Source organism: Oryctolagus cuniculus, chromosome 6, assembly GCF_964237555.1.
Source record: "Oryctolagus cuniculus chromosome 6, mOryCun1.1, whole genome shotgun sequence".
In the NCBI taxonomy this organism is placed as follows: Eukaryota; Metazoa; Chordata; class Mammalia; order Lagomorpha; family Leporidae; genus Oryctolagus; species Oryctolagus cuniculus.
In genome coordinates, this window is record NC_091437.1 from 105,147,076 (window position 1) to 105,162,646 (window position 15,571).

At 41.8% G+C, this 15,571-nt stretch overlaps 1 protein-coding gene across 2 annotated transcripts in view; it reads left to right on the forward strand.

Annotated features, from left to right (window-relative positions):
* Positions 1–7,995: 7,995 nt before the first annotated feature.
* Positions 7,996–15,571, forward strand: part of STMN2 (stathmin 2) — a 56,362-nt gene continuing 48,786 nt past the window's right edge. Inside the window, exon 1 of one of the 2 annotated variants that reach the window (XM_002710651.5) lies at positions 7,996–8,188. In XM_002710651.5, coding sequence (XP_002710697.1) covers positions 8,170–8,188 — 19 coding nt within the window. In that variant the 5' untranslated portion in view covers positions 7,996–8,169. Of the gene's footprint in view, positions 8,189–10,437; positions 10,460–15,571 lie in introns of those variants that run through there. The other variant, XM_070075830.1, reaches the window with a different exon arrangement.

Consider the following 15,571-nt stretch of genomic DNA (forward strand, 5'->3'; position numbering starts at 1 on the left):
TTGACACAACAATCTAACTTCTAGGAATCCATAAAAAATTAGCAAAATTACGAAATGCTTTATGTACAAAATTATTCATTACAGAATATTTTAATACTAAAAACTAGAAACAACTCAAATGCCCATCAATATACAGGTTAAATAAATTATAGTAAGTTATTATTTAGTCATAAAAAGGACTAAGGAAGACTGCTAAACATATGTTATAATATATGATATATGTCATATATGATATGCTATCTTTTGTATATAAAAAAGAGTTTTCATCTATTTGGTAATTTTTTGAACTATCATGAAAGATGAAGTTATGGAAGGAGAAACAGAAGAAGATGCAAGGGACTGGAATTCAAGGAGAATCCTTAAAATCTGAAAGCAAAATAGGGGAAAGTCCCTAGTTGTGTACAAATACACTCAAAATATTTCTGCATATAGTTTTTTGACTTTTTACACCTCATGTAAACAGTCTAAGTGTCTAGCGACAGATGAATGGGTAACAAACCACTTTTAATGAAAACTGTTTCTGAAAAGGATATAGCTTCTAATATCAGTTTGTACTTGCTAGCATGTATGTTTTAAATATTTTGGCTTTTTTAAAATTTATTTGTTTGTTTGAAAGGTAGAGTTACAGAGAGGCAGAGAGACGGAAAGAGAAAGAGAGAGGTCTTCCATCTGCTGGCCCACTCACCAGATGGCCACCATGGCTGGAGCTGCACCCATCCAAAGCCAGGAGCCACAAGTTTCTCCCAGGTCTCCCACATGGGTGCAGGGGCCTACATACTTGGGTCATCATCCACTGCTTTCCCAGGCCATAGCAGAGAGCTATATTGGAAGTGGAGCAGCCAGGACTCAAACCGGCATCTATATGGGATGCCAGCATGGCAGACAATGGCTTTACCCGCTATGCCACAGCACGAGTCCCCATATTTTGGCTTTTTGAAACCAAGAAATAATCCCCTAGCTTTAGTACCTATGACTGATACTAATATATTGACATAGTAATCACCTTCTTCTGAGGCACATCTTTAATACTATCTTTCCTGAGAGTAGGTCCAAAATTCAGAATAAAATTCTTCTTTAAAATAAAATTTATTTTATATACTTAAGGTATACAGCATGATGTAAGATAATGTGGTGGTTACCACAATGGAATGTGTATATATATATATATATATATATATACCATCATCTTATAGAGTTACCCACTTCCCTGTTTCCAGTAGCAAGAACAGCTATAATCTCAGTTAGCAAAACACCTGAATATAATGCACTATTATTAATTATAGTCCTCCTGCTATACATTAGATCTTTTGACTTGGTCATCCTGTACAAACACACAAGGACTAATTCAAATACAACAGTATGTCTCAACAGGAGAGAAAGATATCTCAGCACTGTCTCATGCATAGCAATGGATTTAGATATTCCCAAGATACCCAAGTAGATGTCCAGCACTTTAATGCATCTGGTACATGAAGTACTCAATGACAGAGGTGAATGTGTCTGAAAATATTGGTAAGGAAACTTTTCCTCAGAGACTTAGCAGGTGACAAAATTTTGCCTTTTCTGTAATTACAATAACCCAGAAAAATTATAAAAGTAGGGCAGGACTCACAACCCCACTTTAAGGACAATTTTAGTATTTATAAACAGACTTCACTTAGTTGCCTAAATCACAAAGATTTATGCAGACTACAGTAGTTAAGTTTTACATTTTCTGGTTAGACTGATGCTTCCCCTTGCTGAAAATCTAACACTCTAACTTTGGGGAGAAGAAATTGTTACTTTACTATCCTCTTTACAAAAAAAAAAAAAAATGCTCAAGAGGCTATATAAGTTTCTTCTTTCAAAGTAGAACTTTCATTGACTCTGAGTCCCAAAACTCTGAAAAGGTAAAATGAATAGCTTACATCTTTTTAAAATATTTTTATTCTGAAAAATCCAACTGACAGCAAATCTGCATGAACAGTTCAATCAATTCTATATACTCTTCACCTACTCTCACTGACTTTTTTTTATATATAATTTATTTGACAGACAGAGTTAGATAGTGAGAGAGAGAGACAGAGAGAAAGGTCTTCCTTCCGTTGGTTCACTCCCCAAATGGCCGCCACAGCCAGCGCTGCGCCGATCCGAAGCCAGGAGCCAGGTGCTTCCTCCTGGTCTCCCATGCAGGTGCAGGGCCCAAGCACTTGGGCCATCCTCCACTGCACTCCCGGGCCACAGCAGAGAGCTGGACTGGAAGAGGAGCAACCGGGACCAGAACCTGGAACCCATAAAGGATGCCAGCACCGCAGGCGGAGGATTAACCAAGTGAGCCACGGAGCTGGCCCCATCTCACTGACTTTTAATGTCTTGTAAATTTCCTTTATCTTTTCCTTTCTCTCTTCTTCTTCTTCATATATTTATAAAATCATATGATTATCATTATTAGTACTGCAGAGCTATTGGAAATTTGATCACAGACATCAGGCCCCTTGATTCCTAACTACTCTCACATGTACTGCCTCTCAGGTTAGGAACCTTCTCCTACACAGCCAAGATCACAATCATCGAATCCAAAAAATCCAGTATGTATATAATATTAGAGCTTATACTTCAGTTTCACCAGTTATCCAAAATACAACCTGTAAGTAATTTGTTTTTTTATTGATCCAGAGTCTAATTCATGATCACCCACAGAAACTAGTTAGCACATCTCTCCCATTTTCTTTATTCTGGAACAGTTTCTCAGCCTTCTTTGTTTTTATAGCATCAGTGTTTTAGGTTACTGGTTTCATGGACTCCTGCTCAACGTGGACTTTTTTATGTTTAGTCACAACTTGTTTTTGCCTGTTGGGCAGCAATATCACAATACTGATAGTGTGTCTTCACTGCATCTTTTTTTTTTTTTTTTTTTTTACAGGCAGAGTTAGAGAGAGAGAGAGACAGAGAGAAAGGTCTTCCTTTTTCCATTGGTTCACCCCCAAAGTGGCTGCTATGTTAAGGGCCAGTGCATTGCGACCAGCGTGTTGTGGCCGGCGCACTGTGCCTACCAAAGCCAGGGAGCCAGGTGCTTGCTCCTGGTCTCCCAAGCGGGTGCAGGGCCCACTGCACTCCCGGGCCACAGCAGAGAGCTGGACTGGAAGAGGAGCAACCGGGACAGAATCCAGTGCCCCGACCAGGACTAGAACCCGGGGTGCTGGCACCGCAGGCGGAAGATTAGCCTAGTGAGCCGTGGCGCTGGCCCCTCACTGCATCTTAAGACCAAGAGACGCAAGTTAGCTTATAACACTATTAGTGCTGTTAACCTCAGGAAAAAAAGAATAGAAACAATTAACTCTAATAGTTTTTAAATTAATTTTAAACTTGAATGAAATACATTCATTATTTGCTCTCTCTGAGCCCATTTGAAACAGTTTGTGACAAAAACTTAAGTAAAGTATTTTTGTATTTCTTGTAAATATTTAGTAAAAAAAAATTTGTGTATGCTCAACTTTTTGGAATCCTTTATGGGCAATTCTTTTCTGCCACAATAGGCAGAATTTGTTGCTTAACTGTGCATTGCTACATATTGCTGAACCGGGCTCCTAAAAAGTTAGGTATAGTTTTTTAGCCTATCACTTAGGAAGCAATCAAAATGCAAGAGTCATTCAAGATACGGAGAGATAAGAAAAAATGGAATGAGACTTTATCTGTAGTTGAATTCAAAGCTAATGTTACTACCAAACTGAATTTCTGATGAAATAGGCTTTTTTTAAAGATTTATTTACTTATTTGAAAGTCAGAGTTACACACAGAGAGAGGAGAGGCAGAGAGGTCTTCCATCCACTGGTTCACTCCCCCAGCTGGCTGCAACAGCTAGAGCTGCACCGATCCGAAGCCAGGAGCCAGGAGATTCCTCCAGGTCTCCCATGCAGGCACAGGGACCCAAGTACTTGAACCATCTTCCACTGCTTTCCCAGGCCATAGCAGAGAGCGGGATTGAAAGTGGAGCAGCCGGGAATTGAACCAGTGTCCATATGGGATGCTGGCACTGCAAGTAGCGGCTTTACCCGCTACACCACAGCGCCAGCCACTGAAATAGGCTTTTAAAAATACACCTCCATCTATTAATTGATAGTTGAGGAGGATATGATGGGGGAAATCAGTTAACAAATGACTAATGGGAAAATCTCCCTTAAAGACAGTTTTATACACACACACACACACACACACACACATATATATTTTGCTTTTACATTCACCAAATTCTCCTCATTCCCTGTTCAGCTGTGATTCAAGAAAACAATGTTCTTAAGCAACTAATGTTAACTCTGTGTGTATTGTAATACTCATAATAGAGCTTTTATTTACAAAAATAAAATAAAAGACTTCTGTGGGTAAATAGAGTGAGTCACACATCTCCCAGTTTTCTTTTCCAGACACTCCAGGGTCGTCTCCATTGCATTTTCACTGAAGGGTTGTAAGCTGACTTCCTCAGTGGAACCCCAAGGGGAACCAACTTGCCAGCTTCAGTAGTGTCCAGCTAATGTTCTCCTTGTACTCAAGCTGTAAATCAACTCACGGAAAGAAGGGAAAGATTCCAGTCATTGCTGCCAGGAAAGCCAGTAATTTTTAAACATTATCCATCTAATGCAAAGACTCAGATTTTTAAATTTACACCAAGTTCTTCTCAGGACTAGAGCAAGTTAGTTTTCAGGAAGTTTCAATTAAAATCCCTATCAATAGGATTTACAAATTTTAATGAATTATTCGGCTTTAGGGATGGATTAAACTAATTACTAATATATACAAGTCCCAGTGGGCAAAAATAAAACATAAAAGTGCAAAAATGGGGATAACAATTAAGCATTCTTCTTTAAATAACTAATTTAAGAAGAAAACAATAAAACATTTTTATTCTACATTTCAGAAATAAGTAACACAGTGACATATTCCTGAATAACATAGATCCCAGTATTAATATGGAAAACTGTTTCTCCTTCCTTGGAATAACTTCATTTTGAATAAACCATATTAGATAGTTCTATTAAAGAATATCCAGAGGATCAGCACTGTGGCGCACTGGGTTAAAGTCCTGGCCTCCAGGGCCGGCATCCCATATGGATGCCAATTCAAGTCCCAGCTGCTCCTCTTACGATCCAGCTCATTACTATGGCCTGAGAAAGCAGTAGAAGATGAAGCAAGTCCTTGGGCCCTTGCACTTGTGTGGGAGACCCAGAAGAAGCTCCTGGCTCCTGGCTTCGGGTCAGCTCAGCTCTGGCCATTATGGTCATTTAGGGAGTGAACCAGCTGATGGAAGACCTTTCTTTCTCTCCTGGCTCTCCTTCTTTCTGTAACTCTGTCTTTCAAATTAAAAAAAAATAAATCTTTAAAAAGAAAGAACATCTAATCCCTTTTATTTTTCACTTATCTACAAGATTTAAATATGACAACATAATCAAAATGCTCATCGACTACTTTTTCATGTGTGATTATTTCTGATGCATCTCTAGAGATCTTTAGCTGCAACTACATTACATCCTAAAATTTTAACCACTTAAAATAATTCTGTAGCTTTTATTTTTCTAAATTCTTTTGTAATCAACTGAAGTCAAATCAAAACAATTGATTCAAGTCTACCAATGTTTTTCATGTATTACTGAGTTTTATAATTATTTTAGAATTCTTTCCCAGACACTTGATTATTAATAGCAGAAAATCATCTGACTATATTAGATGACATCAGCTAATCCTCCAAAGCAACTGTTCATCTCCATTTTGGAAAGAAATCAAGATCTCAGGCCTCCTCACAGGGATGGAACACAATAGGCTGTAATCCACAGTAATTAAAATCTCTGTTAGCATGATTTCCATTTCCACAACCTTGGCTTACTACTGTTAACAAAAATTAACAACGGCCTTCTACTGATGTGCGCTCTATCTATCCATATCCTTTAGGAAATGGGATAAGACATAAAAAGTAAATAATAGTAAGCAACCTACTATCAGGTCCCATGATGACCTTAAAAAGAAGGGTGTTTAGAAGCATGGTTATGCCCTCACTGGGTTCAATCATCTTGAAACATTTCCAATAATATCATCATCATCATCTCATAAGCATTTACTAGCTATATACCATGTGAATAATGAAGTCAGATGCTAGGAATAATATAAAGATATACACTAGTCAGCCCCTACCCTTAAATTTTTTAAACTTTAAAGATATGAGTCACACAGACAAGCTAAAGATCCCTCATCTCATGACTGATAACTACTCCACTGAGAGGGCATTAACTCTCACACTTAAAGTTGGAAATGACTACAGAGATGGAGAGAAAATGGTTATTTATTTCCAGACCCTGCCAACTTCTATATTGCTCTCTTGCTGTGTCATAGTCACAGACCTGGGCAATGACAGGAACAATAATTCCTTAATCTTCCTGTTCAAGAAATAATTTTATTGATCTCCACTTTATTTATTTTCTTCATGATTCAGCAGGTCAAAATTACTCCAGTTCTAGTAGCTTCCTATCCTTCAGCAAGATGTCTGTGGGGTTAAAATAGCTTACAAGTTAATATATGCAGAAAATTATTTCAGCACCAAGGACAGTTCTATGCTCTTCTCAATTGTTTTAGGGATTTGAAACTGGGTATTATGCACCAAGCTGGAAGAGATTTTGAAAGGGGTATGATAGAAAGCTGCTGAGAAATTATTGCATTACTTATAAAAATCCTAATTATTACTATGAAATTTGAAATTTGCCAGGATTTTATGCATATTCATGTTTGCAACATTCAGATACATTGGAATTACCAATTATCTGCTTATTTTTCTAATATCAAAATCAACTTCAACATGAGTTCAGACAGGTTCAATGAAATCACAGAAGTGTTAAATTGATGATGATTTAAAAGAGGTTCCATGACATCTTTCTCACATGATGCATATGATAAATGTTGAATAGTTATTTCAGTCAAGTGAGAAAGAATGAATTAATGCCTAGCATACACTAAGTGAGAAGAAAAGAATTAGTGAATTCCTTGTTCGAAATGAAAGTCACTTTTTGTAACTCAATATCTGAAATATTTTCACATACCCCATTGCTCAGTCTGAAACATGAACTCTCTTTCTTTGACCTGGATCAATGGAGTCTCTCCAGATTTCAGAAAAATCATGCCCCAGACCACACTTTTCATTTCAAAATAAGCTTTCAATGTCAAGGGTTCTCTTTGGTGCCCCAGAAAGATCATTAAAGTTTCAGTCTGTGTAATCCTAAACCTCCAGGGCAACATGACATGCACCTGTGGCTCCCCCAAGGCCCAAATCAACCAGTCAACCTGGCTCTGCCCTGTGACCAGATGGACAGAACATAGGCACGGCAGTCTAAACTCTGATCTTCCTCTGCCAGGGCCCCAGCTGCAGCCTAATTACTGTCCCAATCCCGAGCAGGTAGGAAGCCCCTTTCTCTGTGCCAGTGGAGAAAACACCAGGCCTCCCTCTCCAGAGAGACCCACAAGACTTCAGAGACATCCGAGTCCAGCTGTGCAAGTAAACAAGGGGCAAAAACACGTATGCCCTTGAACTGCCACCCCAGCCCCATACAGGATGGCCCTCAAGATCAAAGCCTATCTAGGACAGGCCAAGGTGAAAGAGAAAATATGCAATGGTAAAAACACAGTGCCTAACCAGATTTCCCCAGCAGCTAGCATATTTTAAGGACTTCTCAGGCCTCTGAACCCCTCTCCCTTTTTGATGTTACTGGGGCAATAACCTATGTGTGAACAAAGTCAAGCTTCCTGGTTGCCAGGTAGGCACAGCCCAGTTCTCAGCTCCTAGGAGGTTTCTGGGCTAAGGCTCCACTCTACTTGGACTGTACTATCAGGCCCCCAAAATGGGGGGAGCTTCCAGGGAGGGACTGATTTCCATTTCAAACTGCATTCTGGTACTTTGTACTCCAGCACCATTGGCCGATCAATATTTAATGCTTGGAGATTCTGACTCTGCGGGAGTCATGTCAGGGGACCTTGGGAGCCAATCTGCTTGAGCTTCTGAGTGATAATTATTCATGGGCTCCTGCCTCTTGCTCTTTCTCTAGCACGGTCCCACTCTGCAGACTCAGTGCCTTATTCAGTCTTCTCTCTCGCTCTCTCCGCTGCTGTAGCTGGACCTTTCGCCGTCGCCACCGCTCAGCATCAGCACATCCTACAATGGCTAAAACAGCAATGGGTAAGGCATCGCGCTTCGTTCCCCCTGGGCTCGACCCGGAGCCCACCGCTCGCCTTCTCTCTTGGGGCTTCGAAGGCATTTGGAGACCTTAATTTTATAAAGAAAAAAGACGTTAATGGTGACACGAGAGCCAGGAAGGACACGGGCAGCTCTGGGCGAGGTGGAAGGGTAGAAGAAGCTGGGGGTGGGGGTTCTAGCGATCTAAAGCGAAGAATTTATTTTAAAAGAACAGGTAAGTTGCTTTCCGATGGCTGGGGAATTTATTTAGGGTTTCCATATCTGAAATTAGAGCTCAGTTGTGAGGGGAGGGGGCCACCTTAAGTGTTTGCCTTAAATAGGATTCAGGGGCATTTCGGAAAGTGCTTGATAACGTCCTTTATTTCTTCTCTAAAGAAAAAATATGGGGAAGGTTGGGAGAAAGGAGAAAGAAAAATGCAAAGTCAACGCGGTCCCATCTAGGCTGTTTGAAAGATGGGTGGAGACGGGGGAGGGGGCGCGGGGCGCATTTTATGTATTGTCTCGTCGGAGAAACCGCTAGTCCCGGGGCGCGGCTCAGGGAGGTAAGGCGACGGGGGGAGGGAGGAGACGGGGGGGGGGGGCGGGAGACCTCCGCTCCTTTGTTTTAGGGAACCAGAGGGGAATCGGAGAGGAAGTCGGGCAGGGCGTGGAGGGCGCGGGTGGGCAGCTGCGGGGGCGGGGAAGCGCACGATGGGGAGGAGTGGAAGGACAGCGGCTTGGAAGGCGCTGGGGTGGGGTTTCTTTGTGTACGGACCAGCGGTCCCTGGGGGAGGCACCTGCGGCGCTGGGCGCACAATGCGGACAGCCCCACCCTGTGCGGAATTGCGCCGCCCCCCAACCCCCGCGCCCAGCGCAGCTCCTTCAGCCGAAAGGGGGCCGGGTGGGGAGTGCAGCGCGACACCCCGAGCCCAGCCCTGCGGGGAGAGCGGCGCCACGCCTCGCGCTCTGCGCTCCAGACTCGTGGCCTCGGCTTCCAAGGAGACCTGACCGCTGACCTGGCCTCTCCACCCTGGCCTCTGGCCTCATTGTTCTGTGATGGGGGGTTGGGGAGAAGTTAACATGTTTTTCCTTTCCAGAACACGTTACATAGGGCGCTTAGGCTGAGACGCATATAAAGGTTGCTCGCAACTCCTTTGATGGTTTTTTGGGGGAAGGGGAGAAGACTGCTGGACCCTAGATGTGAATATAGACTAATACAGCTAAAGGTACCCAAACATAATAGAAAGCAAAAGAGGTCAAGGTCTTAAGTGCAGCCACGTGAAATTTCCATTTTGTGGGTCAGACAGGGATGGCCAAATGTAGGCGATTTCTTAGGCTTAACCTATGTCAGAGAAAAACAGGGACTGAATAAAATTTCCAGTCAAGGCCTTTATCCGCAATGGGTCTTGGCGTCTTAAGTGCCCCCACAGTTGCGGTGCTCGATAGCCCGAGGGTGGACAGGCAGGCCGCACCCCTCCCTCGGGACCCCGGTGCGGGGCGCAGAGAAGCGAAGAACTGCAGAAAAGGCCCTATCTGGGCGACTCCGCTCTGCCCCACTCTCTCCGCGGAGCTGGGTGGACCTCAGGTTCCCAGACAGGCGGGGCAGGGGATGGGAGGGGCCCTTGTACGGGCTGCGGTCCTGGAACCCGTTTCCATCCCCGCAGCCCACAACAGCCCTGGCACCCTGGCTGTGCGCAGACAGGGGCGTTGCTCTCTGTCCCCGCGCCGAGCCCCTCCCAGCCAAAGAGGGTGGCTCTGCAGAAAAGCTGGCTGCAGCCCCGCCCGGCCACACAAAGGCGCGGCCCCACCCCGCCCGACCGCGACACCGCAGAGGTGACCCTTCCCTGGGGTGTGGGGAAGGCATTCTCTTCTCGCCTACCCACAGCCCACAGAGCTCGGGACCATCTTCCTCAAACCCACGGGCCACCCTCGGTTCCCCCCACGATTTCCCAGAGCGCAGACCCCTCGGAGGTCTCTGCAAGAAGGACCCCCTTCTCCAGCGGGCGCGGCTCGGCCCCACCTCTCCCAGCTGCGGCTCGGAGCCTCCAGCCGGCGGCCGGGTGGGGGCGCACGTGGCGACCGCGTGGCGTGGAGCGCAGCCAGCCCTGCAGAGCCCGGCGCCGCGCCCTGCGTGCCCCTCCCGAGAGCCCGGCGCTCGCCCCCGGAGGTGCAGCTGGGGAGACGAGACGGGTTTCTGCGCAGTGTCCTGAGCTACTCCTGTTTCCCACAATTCGCAGTTCGCCTGCCATTCCAGAAAGAGTCTGAGGATGAAGGGTAGGGGCTAGCCTCTTCACTGCCTGAACCCCCACTGAGAGGTTTCTGTTGGAAGAGGGCGGTTGCAAGCTCATCATCATCAGTGCTATTATTTCAAATCATCTTTATGATTATTTCATGACTCAGTGGCTTTATTCTTATTTGTTCAGCAGAGACATTGATTTTGGTTAAGGATTAACCCTTACATTCACTTTTCTTCTTCCCAGTCTCCTTCTCTCCCTCCCTGCAGAAAAGAAAATTTCGACTCTGATTGTTCATTTAAGTTATAAAGCAAATACATTTTGGCTGCCTGTCTGGATTATGCGTGTTCATGTGGCTAGGATATACGTGCAGGTGGATTGTGAAGGGCAGGGTTTCTGTTGCCAATGATTACCGGAATTTGCTGGAAAATTCTCCACAGAAAATTGTACTGCAGTGGGTGGAAATGTGTATGTGTGTGTGTGATTGAAATGGTATGATCTTCGGCATTAAGTTATTTCTATAAACTTATAAGTATTGGTTTTTATGCACAAAATTTTAACTGTTTTTTCCCCAAACTGTTTTTCCAGCTGCTGATACTTGATAATGGTCTCTGTTCTACATAGAAAATCCCACCCCAATATGACAAATGCAGGGATTCTTTTTGCCATAATTAAGCTGCATTTGCAAATCATCAAAAGAACCAGTACCTCTGCAATATTAGCATAATAGATTTGGAAGTCATTCCAATTGCAAAGCATAACCAATTAATCACCAAGGCGGATTCTTTTTTCCTGATTCATTAAACAATCATTTTATTCAGCATGATTGTCCTAGGTGCTCAGAATATTCCCATTATCTTCTCAAATGAAGTGAGTGTCTTCTAAATGAATATGTAAGTGGAAAGGGAAAGCTGAGGGTTTCAGCATGAAAATGAAGGCTAAATAACAGCAGCTTTGCTGCTAATCGCATCTGGTTAGTTCATCCCACCTGAATAAGTTGAGCTTGCAATAAGCGCCGTGTGTGTGACCCAGGTAGCATACTGCGGGTGACTAGTATCATGTAATAAACCAACAGACCTGCCGGCATCTATCTGTGCATGTTAAAATTCTCTGGAAAAAAAAAAAACCAATATTTTAAAATAATGAAAATTGGGTGATTTGTGATATTAAAATCTAAAACTTGTTTAGTCAAAATTCACAATGATTTTGCAATGTGATTTGCAGGTTTGTAGTAAATTATTCTGTTCTAATGGGGGAAAGGAGTAGTTTTATTATTAAAGCAATTGCTTCAGCCCTTAGCCATTAATATTTCAGGGTATTTTTAATATTTGTTGCACTGTTTTAATTATTTTGGGTTGTTAATTTTTCAATTACTAAAGGGTAGATGTGGAACAAGTACGTCATTTGGCACAATATGACTTCCTTCAAATAACTCATTCTCCGTGATAAGATGCAGCAAAAGACTGCATTTCTTTTAGATTCACAAAATGTCTTCTCGGAGTTCCATAAAGCTGATTCATGCAATCAAATAATTTTCCTCTCTATAATTTAGCATTAAAATGTTTATTGAATTCTGTGAATATCTAATAGTAGCTATCAAGCAAAATTTTTAAGTTAATTCTATACAATTGAAAATGAAATGGAAAATGAATCAACTACATGTTAAAGATTTTGTCATTGATAAATCCATTCTGCCTTTAGGAAAATTCCTGATTTGCCAGTCACCGTTGTTGTTTGTTACCTCTAAGACTGATTGCTAGCACAGCCGGGTAGCTCACTGCCTTCACAAAGCTGGGTGGAGCTGGCCTCTGAACACATGGGGGTTAATAGCACAAACCTGGACCCGGGTATGGCCAACCCCACGCTGCTGAGTGCTAACCCCAGCTCACACCAATTTACTTTTCATTGTGGAAAAGCACATTATTCTGTTATCACAAGATCTGTGGCTTTATATGAAAATATTCAAGGGGTTTACTAGACAAGAAGATACTGAATTGGCTGGTGACGCAGACATTTCCAGAACTTAGGCTGGTTCTCTTTCCTGGGTCTCTCAGTTGAAAAACCTTGGATTCTGCATTAGCTTTTCACCCCACTAGAGGGCAATCGAATTTTCTGAAGTAATAGATGGATGATTATTAAATATTTAGCTATTTAATAAAAGTTCTTATTTATCTAGAACATTCAGTTGTTTATTCAACAAATTAATATCATGCTTTGCTCAAGTGAATGCAAAGGTTTTTGCATCTCTTCAAGGAAACAAGATGAAATGAGTGATCCTATTCTGCAAGTAGGTGTAGGCTCTGGTTAATTATTCCCTTATGATTTTACTTGTTTCATTACATTGTTATTATAATATCATTTAGATTATTTCTGGGGATTTGTAGTGGGTAAGTGTTAGACAGCAGTAGTAATAGCAAATTATTTAGGAATAGAATGTTTTAACATTTAAATAAAAGCATAAATTAAGTAAAAACATTATTTATTTATGCATCTAAACTGTGCCTGATGTTGTGAATACAACTGAGTGTCAGAGTCATGGCCTCCAAGGAACCTACATGCTAGTGTTAAAATGGGTGGATAAAATCTTACACTAAGGAGGGGTACCCAAACCTGGGTGTTACCATATTTCCCACCTTCCATATCTCTTTTCCATTTAAAGCAAACCTTCTTAAAACAATCCAATGTGATTCCAATCTAACTTTTCTCAGCTTTCAGAAGTTATTAAGTATCTCCTTGTAACAATTTTCTTAGTTTAATAAAAATTTTATTAGTAGTAAGTAGAAAAAAATTTTAGTAAAATTTTATTTAATAATAAGTAGAAACAGATTAGCATCAACTAATTTTTAAGATTATCAATGGATTTTTTCAAGTGTGCATTGATGGAGAGTTCTTTTTCTCTTATATTTTATGTAACTCTAATCCATCTGTAGAATATTTAAGTGTCAGATTACCATGTTCCTCTAACTTAACTGTGCATGTGAAATTAATAATTTCATTAAAATGCAAATTATGATCCAGTAGGCCTGGGTGAAGACCAGACCTAGATGATACTGATTCTGACCACAAAATGTATCTTTTTAAAATATATAATATACATGTTCCCCTGGTAATAAACTCTGGTAGTAGGTCTGTTTTCATATTTTTCACCCATGGCAATCTTTACAAAAGATTTCACTTCCAAGCTTATATACTTAGGGATTTTATTCCTCTGGGGATTATGTGTTCTGCATCATCACTCTCTCTTAATTAGATTTTTAAAAATATATTCATATTACAGGACTCAGCAGTTCTACAAGAGAAATATGGAAAATGTGTTTTCTGTTTGTCTGCATAAGAAGAAATGGATGTGGCTGTGGTACAGAGAAGGACAATCAATCAATCATGCTAGCTTACTGTTATTTACACACTATGTGCAGAACAAAAAGCTCGGCCCAGAACCTTTTAGATGTGGGATAATGTGCCAAAGGTTGTAACCTCATTTCCCATACAGCTCATTCACCACAAATGCTCCACATCCTGAAGAAATTAAAACAGAGGCTTGAACTGCACTACAATTATCTCTTGAAATATCTCATTCCTATTGCTTACCAAATTATTCTAACAGTATTTCTTCCTAGATATCAATTAGATAAATTGTTAAAAATATATTGAGTATGGCTGGATATTGGAAAACAGATTGTGCTTTTTGGTTTTTTGGTTTTCTGGTTTGTTTTTTTTGTTTGTTTGTTTTTTGTGTTTTTTTTTTCTTACTTAAACCAATGATGGGACTCCATTATTTAAAACTAACTTTCTAGGAAAGCCAAACTGGAGAGAAAAATGAGCCCTCAAGGAATATCAAAGATATCATATGTCAGGTTTGCCAAGCCAAGTGAGTTGCTGGCTGTGCAAACATTCCCACATTTCTGGAAATGTGATCCTGCAAAAATACTACACATGAAATGTCTCAATTTAGAAATGTAGCATTTCCCAAATAGGCATGCAAAACATAATCCCAAATAAAACAAAGTTTCTGGAATACACTGTTGCTCAAGGTGAAGTTGAACTAAGTCTAAAGGCTATCCCTTCAATCTTTGTTTTTATTCTTTTTAACTGTTCATTTCAGGGTCTCAGGGAAGCTAGGAAACTCAATTTTTGCAATTTCTAGTACATTAAAAAGAAAGGAAGACATACTAAGACCATATTGTGTGTTTTGAACATTTAATCACAGAAATCTGTCATGGTATACATATAACTCTCATTTGAAGAAGATAAAACTCTGAACTTGAAGACCTTAATCCAGAAAGTCTTCGTAACTGGTGCTTTAATCATTTTTCTTGCAATGTTTCTTTCAAGAATCACTTTTCTGGCATAAATTTTAGAATCTCTGTATGAAATGACTTTCACTGATGAATGAACCTTTCTGTGGCATAGGTAGCCTGTGTGACAACACTGTTAGCGCTTTATACATATTCACCAAGCCTTCTGATGCTTGGAAGAAGTAGATTCTATTACAGGTGAAGAAACTGAGACGTGAAAGGTGAAGTAAGTAGCCCAAGGTCACAATCAGACAGCCCAGGAGGTCTGGGGCTCCACATTCTGTCTGACCAATACCGGCTAGTTTTATATCTGCTCTGCCTCAGGTGCTCCCCACTGGCGGGTCACAAGGCTGTGGTACTGTCATTCTGTTGAACAGACCTGAAATTTCCTTGTTCTTGCTGAACACAGACTCACCTTGAGGAAGAAGTACCTGCAGATTGACAACTAGTTTTAACAGCTAACCTAGGGCTTCTTAAAATAATTTCCATGACTTAGGCTTTCCTGGGAAGGAAGCTGTGAGTGACACCATGAGGAGGGGAGCGGTGTAATGTATGGAACACAGGCCTCTGCAGGCTCCACTGAGAGCAGCATTGTGGCTGGCACCGCGGCTCACTAGGCTAATCCTCCGCCTAGCGGCGCAGGCACATCAGGTTCTAGTCCCGGTCAGGGCGCCGGATTCTGTCCCGGTTGCCCCTCTTCCAGGCCAGCTCTCTGCTGTGGCCAGGGAGTGCAGTGGAGGATGGCCCAAGTCCTTGGGCCCTGCACCCCATGGGAGACCAGGAGAAGTACCTGGCTCCTGCCATCAGATCAGCGCGGTGCGCCGGCCGCGGCGGCCATTGGAGGGTGAACCAACATC